The sequence below is a fragment of the Ambystoma mexicanum genome, chromosome 5q (genome assembly GCF_040938575.1).
Source record: "Ambystoma mexicanum isolate Mex_15411 chromosome 5q, UKY_AmexF1_1, whole genome shotgun sequence".
Classification (NCBI taxonomy): Eukaryota; Metazoa; Chordata; class Amphibia; order Caudata; family Ambystomatidae; genus Ambystoma; species Ambystoma mexicanum.
This window is the reverse complement of record NC_090933.1, coordinates 117,960,066-117,981,199: the sequence shown is the minus strand read 5'-3', so window position 1 is coordinate 117,981,199 and position 21,134 is coordinate 117,960,066. Positions and strand designations below refer to the sequence as shown.

The following is a 21,134-nucleotide window of genomic DNA, read 5'->3' as shown; positions in this document are numbered from 1 at the left end:
GTTAGTGCCTTTGAAAACAGCAGAATAAAGGGTCCTGGGCAGGAAATTCAAACACACAATGTTTTGCCTTCCTTTCTTTCACAGAAACCAAGTCTTCAGTTAATACATATAATATACACTTAAACCACCCCAGTTCCACCCTTAACATACTGTTTCTGTGCGAGTATTTGGGATGATTTCACATTTTCAGCTTTTCAAAAGATTACTTTTCTTGCTTTTGCAAAAGCAGGTTTTTTACACGTGTGTTTATTTCAGTTCATTTTGAGATTGCCAATGCAGTTTCTGTAGCACACATTTTGTTTGGCACTAGTGGTTCTGAAAGCTTTTTATAGCTCTGGTCAGTTTCTGTACACACTGATATTCTTTGCAAATGGGTTCTTTGAAACTGACACATAGCAAGTGAGAGAGTGAGCTTCTTTTGAAGCATTTCGCATGAGTTCATTTGTTTCCAAAAGTAAATTCCAGCCGTGTTTCAGTACAAATCCGAATTCTTTTGCCTTTCAAGTGGTTTCCCAGCACATCAGCTGCTATAGGGATGCTTTTGCCTCATCCCTTGCTACTCAGCAGAATTGAAACACCCCAGGAGGAGTTTCTTTGTATGTCACAATCTTTGTGGAAATGAATCAAGAACACATTTCAAAGCCGTCTTGGGAGTGATGTGCGCAGTTTTAGTATTTCAACAGGGCAGAACAGAAAAAGGTGATGCCATTCTGAGCAGAGGTCATTTTCAGCTTGATTTTAGATAACAGAAGTAAATGCAGCCATTCTTTGTGGTGGCAGTGTTGAAAGCTTGACACTCCTGTGCCAGGAAAGAAAGCACAGCTGCTTTTGGGTGAAATGGGAAATGTGGTTTTTGCTGTGGGGGTTTCTGTGGGAGCTGGCAAATGTACCCCACATCCTGTTCGTAAAGCATATGTCTGTTCTGTTGATTTTCAAGTCCAGCATATGTGCTGCTTGGAAACATTGCTTTAATGTTTGGTGGCAATGTGCAGAGATCTAGCTGAGCTCACAGGTCACCTACTTGCCCACTGTCTGTGTGCTCGAGGTGTTATATCTATCCCGTGAAGGCATCATGAAGAAGGGCACAGACAACAGATTCAAAATAAATACTTGAATTAATTTCAATTTCAGGATAGTAAAATGCCCAAATTGCACTATGGTCAGGTGCGATTTCCCTACCTAAAGAAAACTAAGGAAGGTCTGAGTCCGAGTACAACTGAAGAATCGGTCTGTGTCCAAAATCTATACTTGCCCTCACAACTAATCTATACAATGTGTAGAGATGTCGGCAACCAAAAAGAAAACCGTGTTTAACCAAAGGTTCTAAGCTTCTTCCAGCTCGCAGCTTCCTTTCAGCCCCCTTCCCCAAGTGTGAAACAGTTTCGCCAAAAAAGTCTCAAAATGATCTTCTGTGGACTTGAAAGAAAATAGTCTGAATCAGGATCCGCGGTTCCCTTCCCCATGATTTCAGTAACAGAGTTAAAAAAGCAAGGTATCCTTATTAAAGTTCAAGTTGCAACACCTTTTACCATATGTGGTTTCAATTTGACGTTCTGTTCTCTGTTTGACTTCAAAATGTCATATTCCTAATTAGTAACAAGGTTTTGATTCAGTTCGATATTCAATATCCATTAGTTGTGCTCATTATTCCTTTGCGCTTTATCTTTTGTTCAATAAGTGTTAATTTCCCTTTTAATTGGATGGCCCAGTGTTCGGAGACCTTCAACAATGTGTTTCTTGCTACACACGACCACTCTGACACCAAAGTATCCTTAACTTTTCCCTGCTCTTCGGTAATTGACAAGGAAGGATCAAAGACTTTTGAAAATGTGCTTATTCAAGGCACGCGACCACTCCGATACAAAGAATTCAATATATTGCAAAGTTCACACAATCGCACACTGGGTTCCCCATTCATTAGAAACTCACTGGACACTTTCTCAGTTCTTATTGCAACGTGGATCACACAGCCTTCTGGTTTTAGCTTTACGGCTCCAACTCCTGCCCTCTAGACACCCCTGTGTGGGTGTAGGAAAAGGGTAGCCTTCCTGCACAGCTCACCACACCGTGTTCAGCCAGCTCTAGGGAGTCCCAGCTCCAGGGAGTCCCAACTCCCGTGCCACGCTTCCATGGACCACCTCACTCCTTGGTCCACAGATTTTTGGCGTCCCACTCCTGCTGCTTGAACTGGCTTCCTCGCTGCTCTTATCGCCCCTCTATCGCTCTCTATTCTACTGGGCAGGTCTCTTTTTATACACATGCCACCCATTGAAAGGCTGTAGGTGTGAAGGCTCAATTAACCCTGCCTGACCACAATTACAGGGACCTGCCTGTCCTTCAGATCTTACCAGGCATCTTCCTCGTCCCAGTACAAGAGTGTAAAATAGCATTGTCTTCATTGCTCTTAGTGGCCTCTTCTTCATCCCAGTACTATCAATTGTCAGTTGTGGAGAAATTAGGGTAACTGGCTTATAACAGCCCATGAATGTTGGGGAAGGGTTGTCAGTAGGGAAAGGAGGATACCAGGTCTTGCCCAAGGGCACCCCACTCTCAGTCCCCAAGGACACTCTACCCAGGTGATCCTGCCTCGTGACTCCGCCCCACGGTCAAGATCCACCTGCGCAGAGGATCCAAGGGGTTTAGGGCTGAGAATACCCTCAGGTTTCTCACAAACCAGGAAAAGTAGCTGCACAGACTGTTCCTGCATTCTAGCAGGGCAAAGATGTTCAAGAAGTATTGACATGAAAAAGCGCCATTATCCATCACCTTTTTTTCAAAAAGGTGCAAACACTCTTTCAGAATTCTTACACAAGCCTGATTTTCAAGAGAAACACGCTGCAGCCATAATTTAGTTTAGCAGAGATGGCTCCAATTCCCAAAGTCATATTTATATGTACCCTCTTTCAAAAGATTACAAACCATTACATTCTCGTGTGAGCCGTGTCTGTAATCATTGTATGGAGCTCAAGCGCTTATGTGACTGCAGCTGCACATTTCTATCATACAGGCAGGATGCCTCTTGTGTCGATCGCTGGCTATTGGCTACCCTGTCTTTGGGAAAGGCATTGGTCCATATTCCACTGCAAAATGGCATCCTCCTTGGCCTTCCACATAGGCAGTGCTTCCCCTGGTGAAACACGCAGACCCCAGTGTGGCAGAACACATCTTCCTTGACACTTGCAACAGGTGTCCATCTTCAAACCCTTGGGCTAAGGCAAGGATTATGTGGATCTCACTGAGCCTGTATTAGCACAGTGTGTGGTCTGGCTTCTCGGATTATATAATTCAAAACGTGTAAAATATGGCAATTTGGACACTTCTTCTGAGATTGTCCTGCACTTCACTGGTCAGCTCGATTCATGTTTGGACATTGTAGATGTGTATTGGGTGTCTCACCTGTAACAGCTTTCTCCACATCCTAAATAATCACGGATCTTCTGGTCATTCTTTTATTCAGAAAGCCTAATAAGCACATCATATGGCGGACATTGAAGAACTAGATTGTGCTCTATCCCCAAACCCCAAAATGATCCTGTAAATGTCAACATCCGACAGGAAGCACTGCTTTCCTGTTTGAGCACCTAGCCAAGTGCTACATGATTGTTCAGCCCTTCAATATAAATTAATCACCCCTCGTTACACCATGGGGATGGTGAGATGAAACCATGATCCCAGTAGTACAAAATGCACACATACCCAATGCCTTCACACCATGTTAGAGCCCCCTAGCAAGTCTGTATAGTACACAGATTTCCTTGTTTTGTTTTGGTTATTGGTGGCACTGCCTTTAAGCCAAAATGATTGTTTTGGCGTGCAGAATGGAGAGAGATAACATGTGGGGAGGTAAACACAGCTTGCAGGTGTTTAGCTACTTACCCACACATTGACTTCCATGACCGTGCTAGACCGTATGGCCATTCCCACACATCACCGTCTCCTCCCCACCCAAAACACACCCACCAGGGATCTCTTTGAGCTAGCTTTATCAAGCAGTAAAATCACACTTTGGCTAGTCGATGTAATTTCTAAGCAGTCTACTCCATGCTAATGGCTTAATTATGGATATAGCCCTGTTCCTGGTGTAATAATGATGTATTAACCATGTGTGCCTTCAGCCACTAGATTGACATATATGCCTTGCACTGAAGTCCTTTTAAAAAAACCAGCATTAGCAAAGCCAACTGTGTGGGCTGTTCAATATTTCAAAAGATTTGAGGCAGCAAAAAGGTAGGCAAGGATATTTTACCATGATTTTACTGTTCTTCTGGTGCTAAACCTGGATGTATATATAAACTGAGCTTTCTCCAGTGCACCACTTACAGATGACCACCCAATTGTTGCCCCGCCCACACTCTTGGATCGTGCTAGATAACCTTCTTCTTGCCGGACTCCCAGTTGCACTCTTCACTCAGACCCTCTCCTGTCCTTCCCCCTCCCCTGCTGGTGGTGATTAGCAGTCCACAAGACGCTGAATCTCTGTCCACTTGGTTGGTGATTGCATTAAGTATGATCTAAGTGGGAGACAAGCTTCAAAGGGTATCCATTGGAAAGCTCTTTATCGAGGGGGTCTAGATAGATGACTTAGTCGAGGTCCATTGTGTTGAGCCTGCTTTGGGCAACTGACTAGATCTTCGGCAGCTCTACTGCAGTGGCATATGTATGATGGCAGTCAGGGGCAGTGCAACCTGGAAAGTTCATAAGTTTTCTAGCATCGCTTGAAAAAGTTGGTCCGCTACTGAAAACTCAGTATGTGATTTAGTTTGATCAGGAGTGGCCCAATGAACTTGCAGGTGCGACCGGTTATGGAGAATGCCACAGTGCAGTTGTTGTGGTTGAGCACTCAACAAGTAATTCTGATTCTAGGGGTAGCAAGCCATTACACTGTTATATAAAACGGCGAGGAGTAATGTGCAAGCCCATGGCAGAGATATACAACCACAATCCAACGTATGCTTCTTTTTCAGCATGCACTGCGTTAGTGGCGTAAGGGTCTTTCCTGGTTCCCTTGAATACACCCACACCGAAAGCGAATCAAGGGGGCCATGGTAGGAGCCCCATTTGTTGCACACTGGAGCACAGGCAAGCACAACATGTGATGTTGATGCAATGCTGGTGATAGTATGCTCAAGGCCTGGACTTTTTTTTGACTCTTTGAGGGCCGTTATGAAAACCAGAGTGGTGGATTCTGTCTCTTCAATTTATTTATTTTAATTGTATATATTGTTCATTTGTAATGCGCCTAAACACAAGTGTTTTGAGGCACAGCAAGGCAGGAGGGGAGAGCAGAGGAGAATAGGGGGGAGACAGGAGGGAGAAGAGTAGCTATCCTAATAGGCCTTGCAACATTCAGATCGAGCAAGTGCCGTGGTGAGAAGTCCGGGGGAGAAGTGCAAGAACGGGTGGGAGTGCCCATGAGAGAAAGAGTGCCAGGGAGGCCCGGGGGAAGGAGATAATGAAGGGGGTAAGGGGTCCACAACTAAGTGCAATTGAAAGGGGCTGGAAGGCTAAAAGGGGTGCAAGCCAACCCGCTAAGTGTGGGCGGGGGTCCCATGAGGGCAAGTGCAGGATGAGGGTAGAGAGAGGTGTGGGGGGGACTGGCACCCTGTACGAATCTGAAGGAACCAGGCCACCGGTCCCGGGCAGAGTGGACATTAGCAGGGAAGGAGGAGGGAGAGGGAAAAAGAGAAAAGGAGGGTTATGAGGAGCTTCAGAAACTTAAGGAGATCCGGCTCAAGTCTGAGAGGGTCAGGGAGGACATTCCAGAGGAAGGCGGCCACAGAAGAGGGATCTACCACCTCTCTTCCTCCACCTACCCCCCCATACCCCTCTTCTGCTTGGAAAAACGTCTGATTTGCAGAGTTGGAGCTAGGCGAGCGAAGGGCTCTTGTGGGGAGGTATTTAGGGGGAGAGAGTTGGATGTAGCGTGGTCCCAGGCCCCAGAAAGCCTTGTGTATGATGCAGAGGGTCTTGAATTTGATCCTTGCAGCAACCGTGACCCAGTGGAGAGTTAGAAGGGCTGGAGAGATGCGGCCCCTGTGCTTGAAGCGTCAAAGGAGCCCATTTTCGCCTCGTTCTCCTTACAAACGCATAGAGCCTCGTTCTCCTTGCAGATGCATAGAGGGCACCCTGGTCAGTGCATACTGGAACACAGGCAAGAACAATATTTCATCCTGGAGAATCACGTGCACATGGCCTTGGACCCTTTTTGACTCTTAGAGGGCCATTATGATTACCAGAATGGCGGTGAGGCTGTGGCTGTAATACCCTAAGGGAGGTGTACCAGGGGCCCAATGCCGCCTGAATCTCCATAGACGCATAGACAGAGTAGCCCCATGGTCTAAGCTAAGGTCTATGTTTTGATCTGGCTTTTGTTTGCTGCTGGTGCAGAGAGAAGCTTATTTATGCCCATTTGTTAAAGAAAAGCACCAACTGCCACACATTCTTAGTGGACGAGACTGAATGCCAAAAATTTTAGAATCCTGTTTTGTGGTTGCTGCAGTTATCTGAACAGGGCCTTTGCTAGGCCGAAACCAGGTCGCGTTTAGGACCGTTCGCAGTACCAGCAAGAGGCGGGAGACGCGTTTCCCTGTCACAGGACAGGAAAGAGGCAGCGAGTTGCCCTTTCCGCATGGGCGCCTCCGTCCCATAATGCATGGGAGCAGAGAGGCTCCGCGGCTATTTTTAGCGCACTTGTCAACTTGTATTCAAGTTCAGTGAGGCTATGGGGGAAACAATGCGCAGCTAGGAAGTGTGAAGTAGTATCACACTATCTTTCAAGAGGGGCTTTTAGGATCTCACCTTTGTGTAAAGTATTGTTTATGGGAAGACCTGATTATTGTAAATAGCCTCAGTATAGTCTGATGACATCCTTTGCCCAATATGTATGCATATGATTACAAATTACCTGTGTTGTGATGCAATTTGTTAATTTCGTGGTCCGAAGAATGTTTTCCTTCTGTCCAAACCCGACATGCACAATGTGAACTTTGCATCCCTTCCTTAAACCCTGCCTCTACTACTCCCTCCTGCGTTTTGGTTGCAGTACATTTTTTCTACGAATGTGCATTATTGTGATTGTGTCACAATAATACACATTTGTGATTATGCATGCCGCGGATACTGCAAGATCTATCAGAATAATGCACATTTGTAATTCTGCCTATCTGAATGCTGCAGTACCCATCACATGATGTACATTTGTTCTGCATATCAAGGATACCGCAGCATCCCCTTTTCTGAAGCCATCGGCCTGCACTCGCTTGTGCTCCATAATATCCGTGCAAGCAATGCTCTCTGTTGTGTTTTAAGGTTCACTATGACTTCGGTTTGCGAAACATCCTGTCTGTTCTGAGGACTCTGGGAGCTGTCAAAAGATCCAACCCAAGCGAACCAGAAAAAACGGTCGTGATGAGAGTTCTGCGTGACATGAACCTCTCCAAATTGGTATGTATGTGTTCTGGTGTGATCGCTTAGTGGTTTATCTGCAATGCACTGTGAACAGGGGAACCTCATTCTTAGGTTGGGTAGGTGAGCTTTATGAACAGTCCTCAGCCTTATTAGGGGACAGGGGCACTCCCACTGCAATCTGTTAGCCACAGACCTGCCTACAACTGTTATGATGGATAAAATGAATACTGCATTGGCATGTTCATTGAAGGTGTGTGTTTTATGGGTTTTCACATACGACACCATAGGGAGTCAAACTAGTAGGGATCCTTATAGCAAACAGTTCACGGGTTTATCAATTGCAGGACGTTCCATGGAGTTTACACGAGTTGAAAGTTATTTTGTCATGAAACCAAGTTACTCAGACTTCAGGTTTGGGTTTATACTTTGTTGCCTTTGCAAAAATTCAATTTCCATAGAAAGAAACATCATTAAAAAAACGCAAACTCAAAAAATGTATCTACTCAAACCATACTCAAGTGAAAGATGCTCTGTCATTTCTTTTTTAAAAATCACTAAATGACACAATACATAATGAATTTGTCATTTTCATAACGATTACCGCATATCACATGTCTGTCCTGAGGCGTGGCTGTAATGATCAATCTTTCCATAATAGGTGTTCTTAATTCCAAATGCATTCAGCAGTGCGATCTCTGAACTTTTTTTTTCCTCCTCCTCCTCCTGCCTTGCAGGTAGACGAAGATGAGCCTTTGTTCATGAGCCTGATAAATGATCTGTTCCCAGGGATTACCCTGGATAAAGCGGGGTACCCTGAGCTGGAAGGGGCTATTGAAAAACAGACAGAGGAAGCTGGACTTATCCACCACCCACCTTGGATTCTCAAACTCATTCAGCTCTACGAAACTCAGCGCGTCAGACATGGTCAGTACAGCAAAAGTGTTTTAAATGTCTACAACAGCAAAGACGATTTGCTCTTTTTTGATGTAGGAGGGAACATATGTTATTTTATGACGGACAAGTTAAGCCCTGTAGTCGGGGTCATAAGGTGTACCTTCCAGTGATTCCCTCAAGTTCCACCCTTATCACTAAGCAGTAATGTGGCAGAGCAGCCCAGGTTTGACTTTTAGGCAATGAGTAGGGTGTTTAACAGGTACAATTCACACATTCCACAAGTACCAAAGGAGAGAATATCCATGCTCTCTTTTATTCTTTATGTAGTAAAAGGAAAGAGATGAAACACTACACTCACAGGTAAGTAAACTTAATAACAGTATTATAAAACACTGCAGCAAGTAGCACATTTTCAAGAGTTATTCAATAGTTCAATAACGACTCTTTCCTAGAAGAGGAAATGCAGTTACAAGTAAATAGAATGCTTTTCTTAACTAGGACAATACAAAAATGTTAAGGGCGACAAGAGAAACTGGTTGTGCATATTTGGGCAAGCTTCTGTGGCTAGGTAGACCTTTTGAGAAAATGTCCAAAGGAGCAGTTTCTTGAGTGCTGATGAAGTTCAAGCCACAGAAGACCCTTGCTATGGAAAATGGGATTCCAGCTCTGGAGAGTTGGAAGAGCAATTCCATGGGTCCTAGAAGCAGTTCTGCAGCAGGCGGTTTTGCAGTTTCCAGTGGCGGTTACTTTGCATGTTGTTTATGCATCTCAATTCTTTGCGGAATTTGGCATTGTCATAGCCCAACCTTTTACCACACTGTTCCCGATTGATAGTCTTAAGGGATCTAAATGTTTCATTAATACTCAAAATAGAAATGCTAAAGCTTTGTTGGACCTCATGAATCATTGAGGGTTTGTACAGTTGTTATCGCATCCCACACATTCAGCTGGCCTTACTTTGGATTGTATCTTTGATTATTTTAGTCAGGTTAAAGTTACTAATCCTTTCTTTCTCCCTTGTTCAGATCATGCAGGGATTGTGTTTAGTATTATTACTGACATTTCAGTCATTGTCAATAAAGTTGATAGATTTCCCCACTTGCCACTAGCTGTTTAATTCTAACTCCAGACAAGGTCAGTCAATGATTCTCTGCCAATAAACAGTCGGAAGCAGGAGACCTTGAGAACTAAGACCCTTCTCAAATACTGGACATTTCCTAAGGTAACATTTCATCTGTGGTGAACCAATTACCACCAGCACAAATGAGGCTAGTGAATCTAGCCCACGAAAGCAGTACATCTTGGTATACAATGCAATGGAGATAGGAGAAGAAGCCATAAAGCAACTAGAAAGAACTTGAAGGAAAAATCAGGATCACAATACTAGACTTGTATTTATGAGGAAAATGCATAACTATAACATAGGTTCTACAGGCAAAAGACAATATTACAGAGAATATTTTTAAAAGCTCAGACAGTAGCAAAACATTATTTTAAAGAACTCATCGAGCTACGCTCCCCTGTGGCCCTAAATGGCACAATTACACCATTTCAAGCATTTTGTGAACAGTTTACTCTGTTTTTTTTGGAGAAAATCCTATCTGTTCAATCCAAACTGACCTCTATTATTATTATTTATTTATTGTGATATAGTTTAGTTTATTAACTTTACACAAAATACAAATGTAAATATCTTATAAGCATAAAAGTACAAATAAAATCACATTAATCATAATTTAAAAAAAAAAAAAAAAAAGGTAATGTGGAAAGTTTTTGCACTCTATTCTGTTGTCTGTTCCAGCAAAAATTCTGGACTCTTATTTCTTTGTTCGAACTTATATGCTAACGGTGAGCAACTGGCTTCCCCCATGACCCTTGGCCAGCCAGGAATATTAAGGAATGGTGAACATTAGCAATATCGAATCTGAGCAAAATCATAAATAGCTTATTGGTTTCCAGAAAAGGTTCTTGACATTTCCCATGTGGCAGTAGTAACTCCTGTGCTTAAAAAAAGCGAATCCTGGTCCCTGAAAATTATCATCTTATCTTACAGCTCCAATAGCCTGGCAAATGATTGACGGCTGTGGCAGCAAATCAGTTAAACTTTTCTAGGGCATGTCAACTGTCAGGAGAAAGTGAAGGCCTGATTTTATCCGGACACAGCACAGAATCTGTGGTGATGGTAGAATTGGGTGACATCAGAGGCTGGATGGATATTGGTGGGCCCTATTTTCTTTTAGATCTTTCTGTCACTTTTAATACCATGGATCATGATGGGACACTTTTTCAAATTTGCCATAAGAAGAAAGGTTTGGGACTGCAAGTCTTTCCTGATTATTCGGATGCTATTCTACTGGCCAGGAGCACTCCCAAAGTTCTGTTCGATTTAGTTCCATGTTCTGGAGAATAGTAGGGTGCAAGGGCGATTAACCAGCCCTGACACTAGGTGGTGTTCGAAACGAAAAAACAACAGATGTCCACAAGTCTGTGGAACTCTCCCATTCATTGCACACCCAATTTGTGTTAAATAACTACAAAAGATTTTCTGTTATAGATAACTCGTATTTTACTGTTATACAATATATATGAATAGTATTTCATCATACATTACATTTTCAATTTCCAATGCAGTATATATTTCAGTATACATATGCAACTTCTTTATGCACCCTATTAGTCCGTTAATCCCTTAATCAAACAATCGGTTTTCATACATGAGTCAATCAAGTAATCACAATTGCTCCATGTATTTTCATAGATTCGAGGTTTATTACGATGTTGTTTTCTCAAAAGAAATTATAGAGTAGAAAATAATGGGAGTGACTAAGAATCTTGTTCCATTCAGCTCTTACCTTGTCAGTCCCTTTCTTTCTATTGGCTTCCACGTATGGAGTTATGAGCTTCATGCACATCATACTGTTAATATCAATCAATTCAAGAGCTGAATGGACCAAGATTCTTAATCACTCCCCTTATTTTCTCCTCTATTCCTGATGAAGGGAATATACGCCCGAAACGCGTTGAGCGAACTCGTGTGATAACACAACATGAGGGATTAGTGACCATAATCTATGAAGATACGTGGAGGAATTGTGATTACTTGATTGACTCATGTTTGAAAACCAATTGTTTTATTAAGGGACTATTAGACTAATAGGGTGCATAAAGAATTTGCATATGTATGCAGAAATATATACTGCATTGGAAATTGAAAATTGAATGTATGATATATTATTCATACATTTTTTTATGTGAACAGTAAAATACGAGTTATCTATTTATAACAGAAAATCTTTTGTAGTTATTTAACACAAATTGGGTGTGCAAAGGACGGGGCAGTTCCACAGACTTGTGGGCATCTCTGATTAATCTGATGCAAACTGTCTCTCTACGGCCGTTTCAGTTTCCACAGAGGCCCATCATTTGTGAGGTACCGCAGGATCCTCCTTAAACTGTCTGTTATTTAACGTACATAGGAAGTCAATCGCAATTTTGATTCATGCCTATGGGATGATGTTGTATATGTATCCGTACAGCACCAGGTGATCCTTTGACTTGGGCATACAGAAAATATTCAAGCCACTGTTTCAAGCAGTGTATGGAGCAGGTAAGGGACTGGATGATTGCTAATGTTTTGGAACTTAATGCACAGAAAACTGAAATTCCAATCTGCAAAAGAAATTCTCTCTGCTCTCAAATAATAAGATGCCATGTATCTCTAGTAATCCTCCCGTAATTCGGTAAGCACCACATTTGTAAGTGCATAACAATTCACCTCTTTGTCACAAATGACTTTAAGCTCCTGAACCCCACACACTTTTCTCCCTAATGCCCAACACCGCCATTTACACCGATCACCTACCAATGGCCAACCGCGAGGAATAAGGGACTCCATAGCGTTAGAGGATCCAAATATGATGTTGCTGCATGTATAACTTCTGCACTGTGCCCTTACTATTAACGCTGCGCATGGCTCATTGTTGTTACTCTGCATAACTACTGAGGCTGCATCCAGATTACTATTCTGCATTATCACTGAGATTGCACCTATTTCTTATGGATATATATATATATATCTGTTGTTACCGCATCACCATTTTCTGGTAATCTAAGCCCACTAGCACTAGATCTTTGCTACTACTTTGCATTAGGACTACGACTGTATCTAGGGCCTTGCTGTTACTCTGCATTATTATTGAGACTGTATCTAGGCCTATTAGCACTTGCTGCCTGATCCTGTTTCTGATACTGCATTACCACTTTGTCTATACTTAGCAGGCTCACTTGCACCTGCCGCCAGCGTTGCATGGCTTCGCTTTACCTATGCTCAACCTAAATCTACTCCAGCCTGACTAGCCTATTGTGTTCAAAAGCACTAGCCTAGACCCGACTAGCCTACTGTGCCCAAATGCATTAGCCTATTGGGTCATGTGTACTAGCCTAGACCTGACTACCCTACTGTGCCCAAACCCATTAGCCTATTGTGTCAAATGTACTAGCCTAGACCTGACAAGCCTACTGTATTCAAATGTATTAGCCTATACCTGACTAGCCCATTGTGTTGAACTACACTAGCCGATGCCTAATTCACCTATTGTGCTGAACCAACTACACTAGCCTATGTATGCTTAACCCCCTGTGTTGACCTACTTGGTCCTACTGTGCAGATCAGAGCAATTACCTCTGCACCATACTACTACACTGCCCTACCTGACCTTGAGGCAGTATGTACACTACTCTGCTAAACTTAGTCTCCTTAGGCACACTCCTCACACTAGGTGTATTAACTAATCTTCAAAGCCTACCTATCCGTATACCACCTACTCATTATATTTCAACTACTATGGCAACTTCCTCGACCACTGCCTATTGCACCCATTCCCATTACTCAGACTCAAGAACAACTATCAAGTAAGTCTAACCCCCACAGGGACCACCGAACCAAAATAACCCTTGTAACATTGTTTATAAAAACTCTAGACTTCAGGCTCGCCCAAACTATTTGAACCTCTAGCCAGATCTGTGACTATCATAGACTGCCACAGAAAGAGCCTACCTAATAGACAAACCATAACAACAAAAAAGACTACTCTTAATATCGCTTCTCCCTATACATCACCTAGCCTCCTTCATACAAAATCTCAAAAATCCAAGTCCCATATTGGAACACATGCTACTGAAGTTATTTCCAGAACCCCTCCCCCTCCTTCGCTAGACAACTCCACATCAGACCTCAAAGGGGCCTTGATAAACACACGATCATTAGTTGTGCATGCCACGGAGATAGCGGACCTCATTGTAGCAGAAAACTATGGCTTCTTAGCCATCACTGAATCTTGGCTACATGATGCAGCAGGTCCTGCCCTTACCTTAGCAGTCCCGGACAAATACACTATTCTGAGAGCAGATAGACGTGAGTCATGAGGAGGAGACATAGCCATTATCGCTAAATCTAATTATCCATGAGATTAGCCCCTTCTCCAGACATTAAATCATGTGAATCCCTTTCAATCAAAATTCCTATCGCCTACTCCCAAACTCTTAATATCCATCGTATGTATACAACGCCTGGCGCTATTGGCACCTTCAATGAAGATATCTCCACTATTCTGTCAGATAACCTAAAAAGCACCTCACAAACTCTATTGCTGAGGGATCTTAATCTGGGATTTAATGACCCGAAAGACCAACAAGCAACTACTGTGGCTAATATCCTGGCAGAAATGTCCAACACACAACAAAGGGAGAATTCTTGACTGGGTGGCGGATTACAACTGTAACGCCTCGATTACCTCCATCACCCCTCAAATCTGGACAGACCACCACCTTCTATCATTCATGTTGGCAACCAAAAGGCCAACCACTAAATTGACCTTACCCCCATACTAACTAGAAACAAAAAGAATATCACACTAGATAAACTTCTTCTCCGTATCTTAACTATTCTCAATTCACTACCTGACAATATGTAACCCAACTCATTAGTTGACTAATATAACAGAATTATGCCCTCCTCTCTTGATGAAATTGCCCCACAAAAATTGAGAAATAGCAAGTCCAAAAGCCACCAACACCTGGTTCACCCCACATTTGAAAATCCTGAGAAAAGATAAGAGAAAATGTGAAACTGCGTGGAGATTACTTTGCACTCCTGAAAAAAAACGAACTTAATTAACATATCAGCTCAATACAAGAAAGACATCCTCTTAGCGAAACAAGGAACTTACGATAATAGAATTTTTCAAGCTAACTCCAGCATGAAAGAACTATTCACAATCTTAAAAGAATTTGATGCAATTGTCTTGTATTGGAATTGGCGTTTCTAAGACAAAACTTGGTGCTCCAATATTTAGCATGCTCTAGTCAAGTGAAGTCTCTAATCTTCAGAACAAGATAGCACAAAAGAAAGCTTCCCTAACATCCTCAACTCTACTTAACAAAACTTCCAAGCCCCCATTAAAACAACTAACCCGCTTCAGCTTTTCCAAAGTCTATTCTTGAGGTTGAGAAGGTTATACTTTCGCTCAAACCTTTGAATTGCCAGGTTGACCAATGCCCAGCTCAACTAATCAAGGACGCTGCAAGAAATTTAGCACCTTTCATTTCAAAACGTATCAATGACTCCTTCTCATCAGGTACCATCCCAAGCAACCTTAAAGAGTCCTGGGTACACCCTCTCCTCAAGAAACAAACACTAGACCCTACTATACGGACCAACTACAGGCCCATCATGACAGCGCCATTCTTCCTAAAAATTTAAGAGAAGGTGGCATACCTCCAAATTCAGAAGTTCCTGGAACTTAACCAACTTCTAGGAGCCCACCAATCAGGTTTCCGGCCACAACACGGAACGGAAACAGCATTGATTGATCTCAAGGCCAAAATTGATGAGCTAAGAGACGATGGAAAATTAGCCTTGCTTCTCCTTCTTGACCGTTCGGCTTCATTTGACCTGGTGGACAACAAGGTTTTATGTAACCACTTGGACTCAGCAGCCCACTTCTCCAAGGAGGCCATAGTCTGGGTACAGTCTTTCCTCAGCAACAGGACGATGGGAGTCTTCTCTCCTTCAGCAGCTGCAGACCCTATCCCCATTACCTGTGTTGTGCCCCAGGGGTCACGTGTCTTCCTGACCTTGTATAACATATTTACCAAGCCCCTTTTTAATGATCTAGACCATCTTGGTATCACCTACACAAAATATGAAGATGATACTCAGATTCTCTTACCACTTACTGGGGATTATGATAAGGATTTGGCCTTGGTGAATAGAATCAACAGCATCATTCAGGCATGGATGGCCTCTCGTGGTCTCTGCTTGAATGATGATAAAACGGAGCTCATCATCCTCGGTACCACCTCCGATCTCACAAGATTAGGACCCGATTACTTATCCTTCACCATTGACGGGAATCCCATTAAAGTTGCCAAAGAAGTAAAAACTTTAGGTTTGTACCTTGACTCTACCCTCTTATTTACCAAACAAGTAAACACTTTGGCTTCCTCCACTGCATATACATGTAAATTAATTGGAGCTGGCAAACATTTCCTATCCTCTAATAGCTGTATTATCCTGGCCAGATCCCTCATCCTGTCCAAATTGGACTACTGTAATGCCCTCTACATTGGTGCCAACAAATACATTATCAAGAGAATACAGACACTCCAGAAAAATGCCCTCGGAGCTGCGCTAAGTATAGCAAGAAAAGAGCATATTTTTGAGACTAGGAGACAATACAACTGGCTATCTACCAATGACAAAATCTGATTGAAAACAGCATCTCTCATCCACAAATGCAATAGGGCACCATGCTACCTGACAGAAATAATTAATAGAAAATCTTCAAGTAGACCCACTAGAATAGTCAATACCAATTGTCTCTTTGTACCAAGATTCAAACTATCCAAAATCAGGGGCAGCAGCTTCCCAGTCAAAGCAGCACAGCTTTGGAATTCCCTGCCACCTCACTGAGAGCTGATCAAACATTCATTAAATCAGACAGAATCTCATTAACTGGTGCAAAGATAATGACAAGTAATACTCTAGATAATGATAGCCCTTAGCTATCTTGCCTTGTAGATTGTATCATACTGCCTGTAAATGATGTCCCTGCCTGTACTGTGTTTTACCCTGTTATTTGATTTCTTTGTATCTACTTTGCCTGTACATTCTGTATATCATGCTTGTATACCTTTATTGTACCTTATGCCACTTTTTAACTAAGCTCTAAGCCTTCTTTTAACCTCTGCACCCTGATACCCGCAGGTCTTGCGTGCATTATAAATAAATAAATAAACAAACATACATATCGTTCAGACCTGGAGTCATAACTATTGGCCTTCCTCATTAAGGCCTTGTCACATGCCATCTAAAACATTAAGCAACTTCAGGGATGTTGTTTGATTCTGCTTCGTCTGTGGATAAGCGGATTTGTTTGCTAACTAGTATTTGTTTTTTGCAGTTAAGAACCCTTAGAAGATGTTTGGGTTATTTTACCTCCTCTGCTAGAATGATGTATGCCAGCCATAGTGGGTTTATTGGGTTATTGCAATGCAATTTATCTGGGTCTACCAAAGAAGGGTTATGCTAAGTTCCAACACATCCAATTTACGCTTACTAAGCTTTTTCTCCATCTTGTTTGCTACTGCCCCCTTTTGTTGGCTCACAGGGAATTTCATTGACTGCCAGTAGTCTAATGTGTAGAGTTGAAAGCGATGTTTTTGGTCCGCAAAGCTCATTACAATAGCTGATCTCCCTTGATTTGAAATCAACTGTTAAACCAAATAGACAACTTGGGTCAGCATCTGTTGTTTTTCTGTTCATCCCCAAGTTTAGATGCCAGAAGTGTGGCAGACGTTATTTTTCAGTGCAACATCACTTTGGAACACAGTGCCATTATGCATTTGTTCCTTAGATGACCACTTGGAGTTTAGAGATAAATACAAAAAAACATTCTGTTTCCTAGATAACGCTAGTCAAATACTGGTTTTTCTGTTCAGCAGTGTGTTTGGTGATACATGTTCAAGAGCTTTTAGGGCAATGATGTCTCTACTGAAGTAATATTTTGGAGCTTTATAAATTAATTTACTATACCATAATTTACTGTCATTCATCTCGACATCGCAACAGCTTTCGATACTGCTAGCCACGGGATTTTTTTGAAGAGACTGAAAGAGATTGGAATCCAAGGAGGGGCCCTATGCTGGATTACCTCCTTCTTTGCCAACAGAACCAAAGTCACCTTTATGAACCCTTTCAGATCTCAGACACTCTATATTGACTGTGGGGTGACCCAAGGTAGCACACAGTCACCCCTCCTAGTCAACATTTACAAGACACACATACTGAAGTTCATCTGACAAGCTGGCCTCACCGGCTACATATTTTCAGCTGACACTCAAGTTATGTACTAACTGGTAAACTCTTCAACTAATTCGCCAGGCCTAAAAAGGTGCCTCATATAGGTGGGTGTATGTATGACGACAAATCAACTAAAACCCAACCCTTCCAAAACAGAACTCGCACTTTGCAGTGCAGTCCCGTCAAATACTTACTCAGTTACCCGCCTAGAAAGCTGGGACCATGACCAGTACCATCATCTCTCATAAGGCAACTTGGAACTACAATGAACAGTAGCCTCACACTAGAACCACAAGTGAGAGCTCCTGTTTGAAGCTGTTTTTCCAAACTCTGCAAGCTATGACGCACATTGCCACACCACTCATTCACTTGCCAGGACCAAAGCCTTTCGGACGCTGGTTGGTCTGGCCAAGTTCTTGACTGGTTCGTGGCTTTCCCGACCGATCATTCCCAATCCATTTCTCTTCCCCCCTTTTCTGTTCCAGTCCAGTCTCATTTTTCTTTGGTGTCCCCCAGGGTTCTGTATTGTCCCCCATTCTGTTTAATGTCTATATTAGGCCTCTTCTGCTGCATCTTGTCTCATGGGTTTCGCTACTACTCGTACTTGTAAGATACCCAACTCTTGGTCTGTCTGGACCTTACTCAAGCTGACACAGCGGTCCGGCTTAGAAAGTGCCTTGAGGATCTAGGAGCTTGGATGAGAACAAACTGGCTAAAACTCAGAGGCAGTAAAACGGAGGTGCTGGTCATTGGGACCACTTCTCACCTCTGTTTCCGGACTGCAGAGTTGTGGCCCTCTTCTCTTAACCGTCTCCCCGTTCCTACCTCATCAGTTAAGAACTTGGAGGTAAAAATCTCTGCATACCTCACTATGGATGAGCAGGTGGTAGCAGTTTGCAAAACTGGTCACTTTAAGCTCTGGATTCTGCAGAATGTTCTTCCCTTTATCCCTTCGGAGTGCCAGGCTCCGGTGGTGGCTGCATTGGTCTTGAGTGGGCTTGATTATTGTAACTCTCTTTACCTGACACAACCTCGCTATCTGATTTAACTGGCTTCAGTTACTCCAAAATGCTGCCGCCAGAGATATTTTTCGCCCCCCCTTTTGCAGCTCATATGTTTCCATTGTTGAGGCATCTCCACTGGCTTCCCGTTGAAATGTGCATTCTCTTTAAAGCCATGTGCATTGTACAGCATGCCTTTTGCGGCGTGGGGGCGGAATGCCTCCAGAGATATTTGTGCCGTATGCCCCCATATGCGCTTTGCGTTCTCAATCCACCCTGCTGGTGGCGGTCCCCCAGATCAGACTCTCACGGAAAGGCGGTCGGGCTTTCTCAGTGGCTGCTGCCAAAGCCTGGAACGCTCTGCCTATCGCCCTTCGCGGGACTGTGGATCATCTTGCCTTCTGTCGGATGTTGAAAGCCCTATTGTTCTAGCCTCTCCCTAACACGGTAATCCCTTCATGCAATCAGTGCCAAGATGCCCCCGGGCGTATGTGCGCTCAAATTAATTTAACATAACATAACAAAGCCGTAATATAACTAGTTCTAATAAGACTACATTATGCAAAGACTCCATCTCAGACTCCCGGAATACCCTTTAGGAATACTCCTCAGGATGAAAAGGCTTGAAAACATTACCCATGTGCTTCGCATGCTACACGGACTCCCAGCAAAACAAAATACACTTTTAAATCCTCTGCGTTGCCCACTTTGCATACCATGGAAAGGGTCCAGGGTGCTTCACAAAGATATTTCAGCACTCCACACCCTCCAGAACACTTATACCGAGTAACGTTGCCCTAGTTCTTGTTCCCAACTTCAAAAGAAGACAAGGAACTCCTCTTTCAATGGGTTGTCTTTCTCCCGCAGATTCCTGATCTGATAGATATTCTCATCCAGCTCTGCTGCATCGGAAAAACGTAGACATGGTGCGGAGTGGACCTCGACTCAGCCTTCAATCCATCTTGCTCGGTGCACTATTGTCGGCTCTGAACGTGATGTTGGGCGTCCTATATATACCACTTCACTATGCCCCATACCCCAGTTCCGTTTTTCCGCATGGTCGACACGTTGCTTTAAGAACACCGTGATCAAGTCTTTCACTCTACGTGACGTATTTGCGTTGCAATTTGATTTTTTCCTCGAAGCCGAGATGTCCGTGCCTCAGGTTTCGTATTTAAAGCGGTGTTCCAACTGCCACTCTAAAATGTTGGTTACTGACCCGCATGAGATATGCCTCTGGTGGGTCACGACACAGAGGGGTGTGCGCCGTGCACTAAAATGAACCCAAAATCGTGGCGCAAGCAAGCTGCTTAACTCCCGTTAGGCCAACCGCCTTCAAAATCTCTGGCGTGGTCGACCGTCCGGTCCTCGGAGGCCGAGACTGAGGAACCTGCTCCCAAAAAAGATAAAGATGAGGAGAAATATTGGCAGATGACGAAGTAGTAGTCCCATTCTCTGAGCCACTCTTCCCCGTCATCTCACAAGAGAAAGAGGCGTACCAACGAGGCTCCGATTCTTCAGAAGGAGGTAAGCCTTCGGCTGGGCTAACCACTCGACAGGAGTGGGAGGATTTTGAGGTCCAGATGCTTGAAATGTTTCAGAAACATGATGCTGCAGGCGCGGGTGCCCCCCCCCCAAGCAGCAGGCCTCTGAGGCGAAATCGATGCTCTGTTACACCGGCCCCTCACAAGCCCCAATGTCAATGCCATCGGCATCAGGGAAGTCTTCGGGCTCAACGCTGAAGAAGGCACCAAAACCGTATATGCCAGGGCCTTCCTGCACAAATCAAGGTCTGAGCGTCCCAGACGCCATCTTGGTGCTGCAGCCTAGGTCAATGCTGACAGTCACCTTATCGACACCGAAGGACAAGTCCTCGGCACTGACGCATGCCGAAAGGTCCTTTACCCAGCTCTTCCGGAAACGTTTTTTTTTTTTTTTTTTTTGGGCACTGTCCATTTTCACCTCCAGTGACACAGATGACCATGGGGGGAGTCGATCCCATGTTCATGGGAAGAGGGGGGCGTTGACGTTTTTTATGACCAAGCTTGGTTTTTAGAGCTGGCACGGGGTTTCACGATACCAGCGCGCTTGACACTTCGCATGACCTGGAATTCCAGCAAAGCCAACCTTTTACCCACATCCATGCCTAGTTTAGGGCACTTGTAGATAGTATGTTTGACACTTTGGGACTGCAGGCTTCGGCAGTGCCAGTCCAAGGTTATGAACGAACAGACATACTGGACGAGGATCCAGATATGGAATGGAACATGCCTCTGAATCCGGCAATTGCCGATCTTGTAGCCCCTCTGTGGTAACATTCCTGCCCAGCTCCACCATGACCGAAAAGTATAGGCTGGGTAGAGGGGACCTGTCATTTCTGGGTTTTCTCAGAATGTTTTTCATACAAGCTGCCAGCATCTCCACCAGACCAGCATCTTCAACCTCTAATCTGCTCCTGACAGAGGGCAAAA

The 21,134-nt window shown here is 43.6% G+C and overlaps 1 protein-coding gene across 1 annotated transcript in view; it reads left to right on the top strand.

Annotated features, from left to right (window-relative positions):
* The window catches only part of LOC138497282 (dynein axonemal heavy chain 5-like), a 1,499,851-nt gene that overhangs the window by 653,843 nt on the left and 824,874 nt on the right, over positions 1–21,134 (top strand). Inside the window, exons 45-46 of the mRNA XM_069620634.1 lie at positions 7,309–7,443; positions 8,142–8,331. Of these exons, the coding sequence (XP_069476735.1) occupies positions 7,309–7,443; positions 8,142–8,331 (325 nt within the window). The remainder of the gene's footprint in view (positions 1–7,308; positions 7,444–8,141; positions 8,332–21,134) is intronic.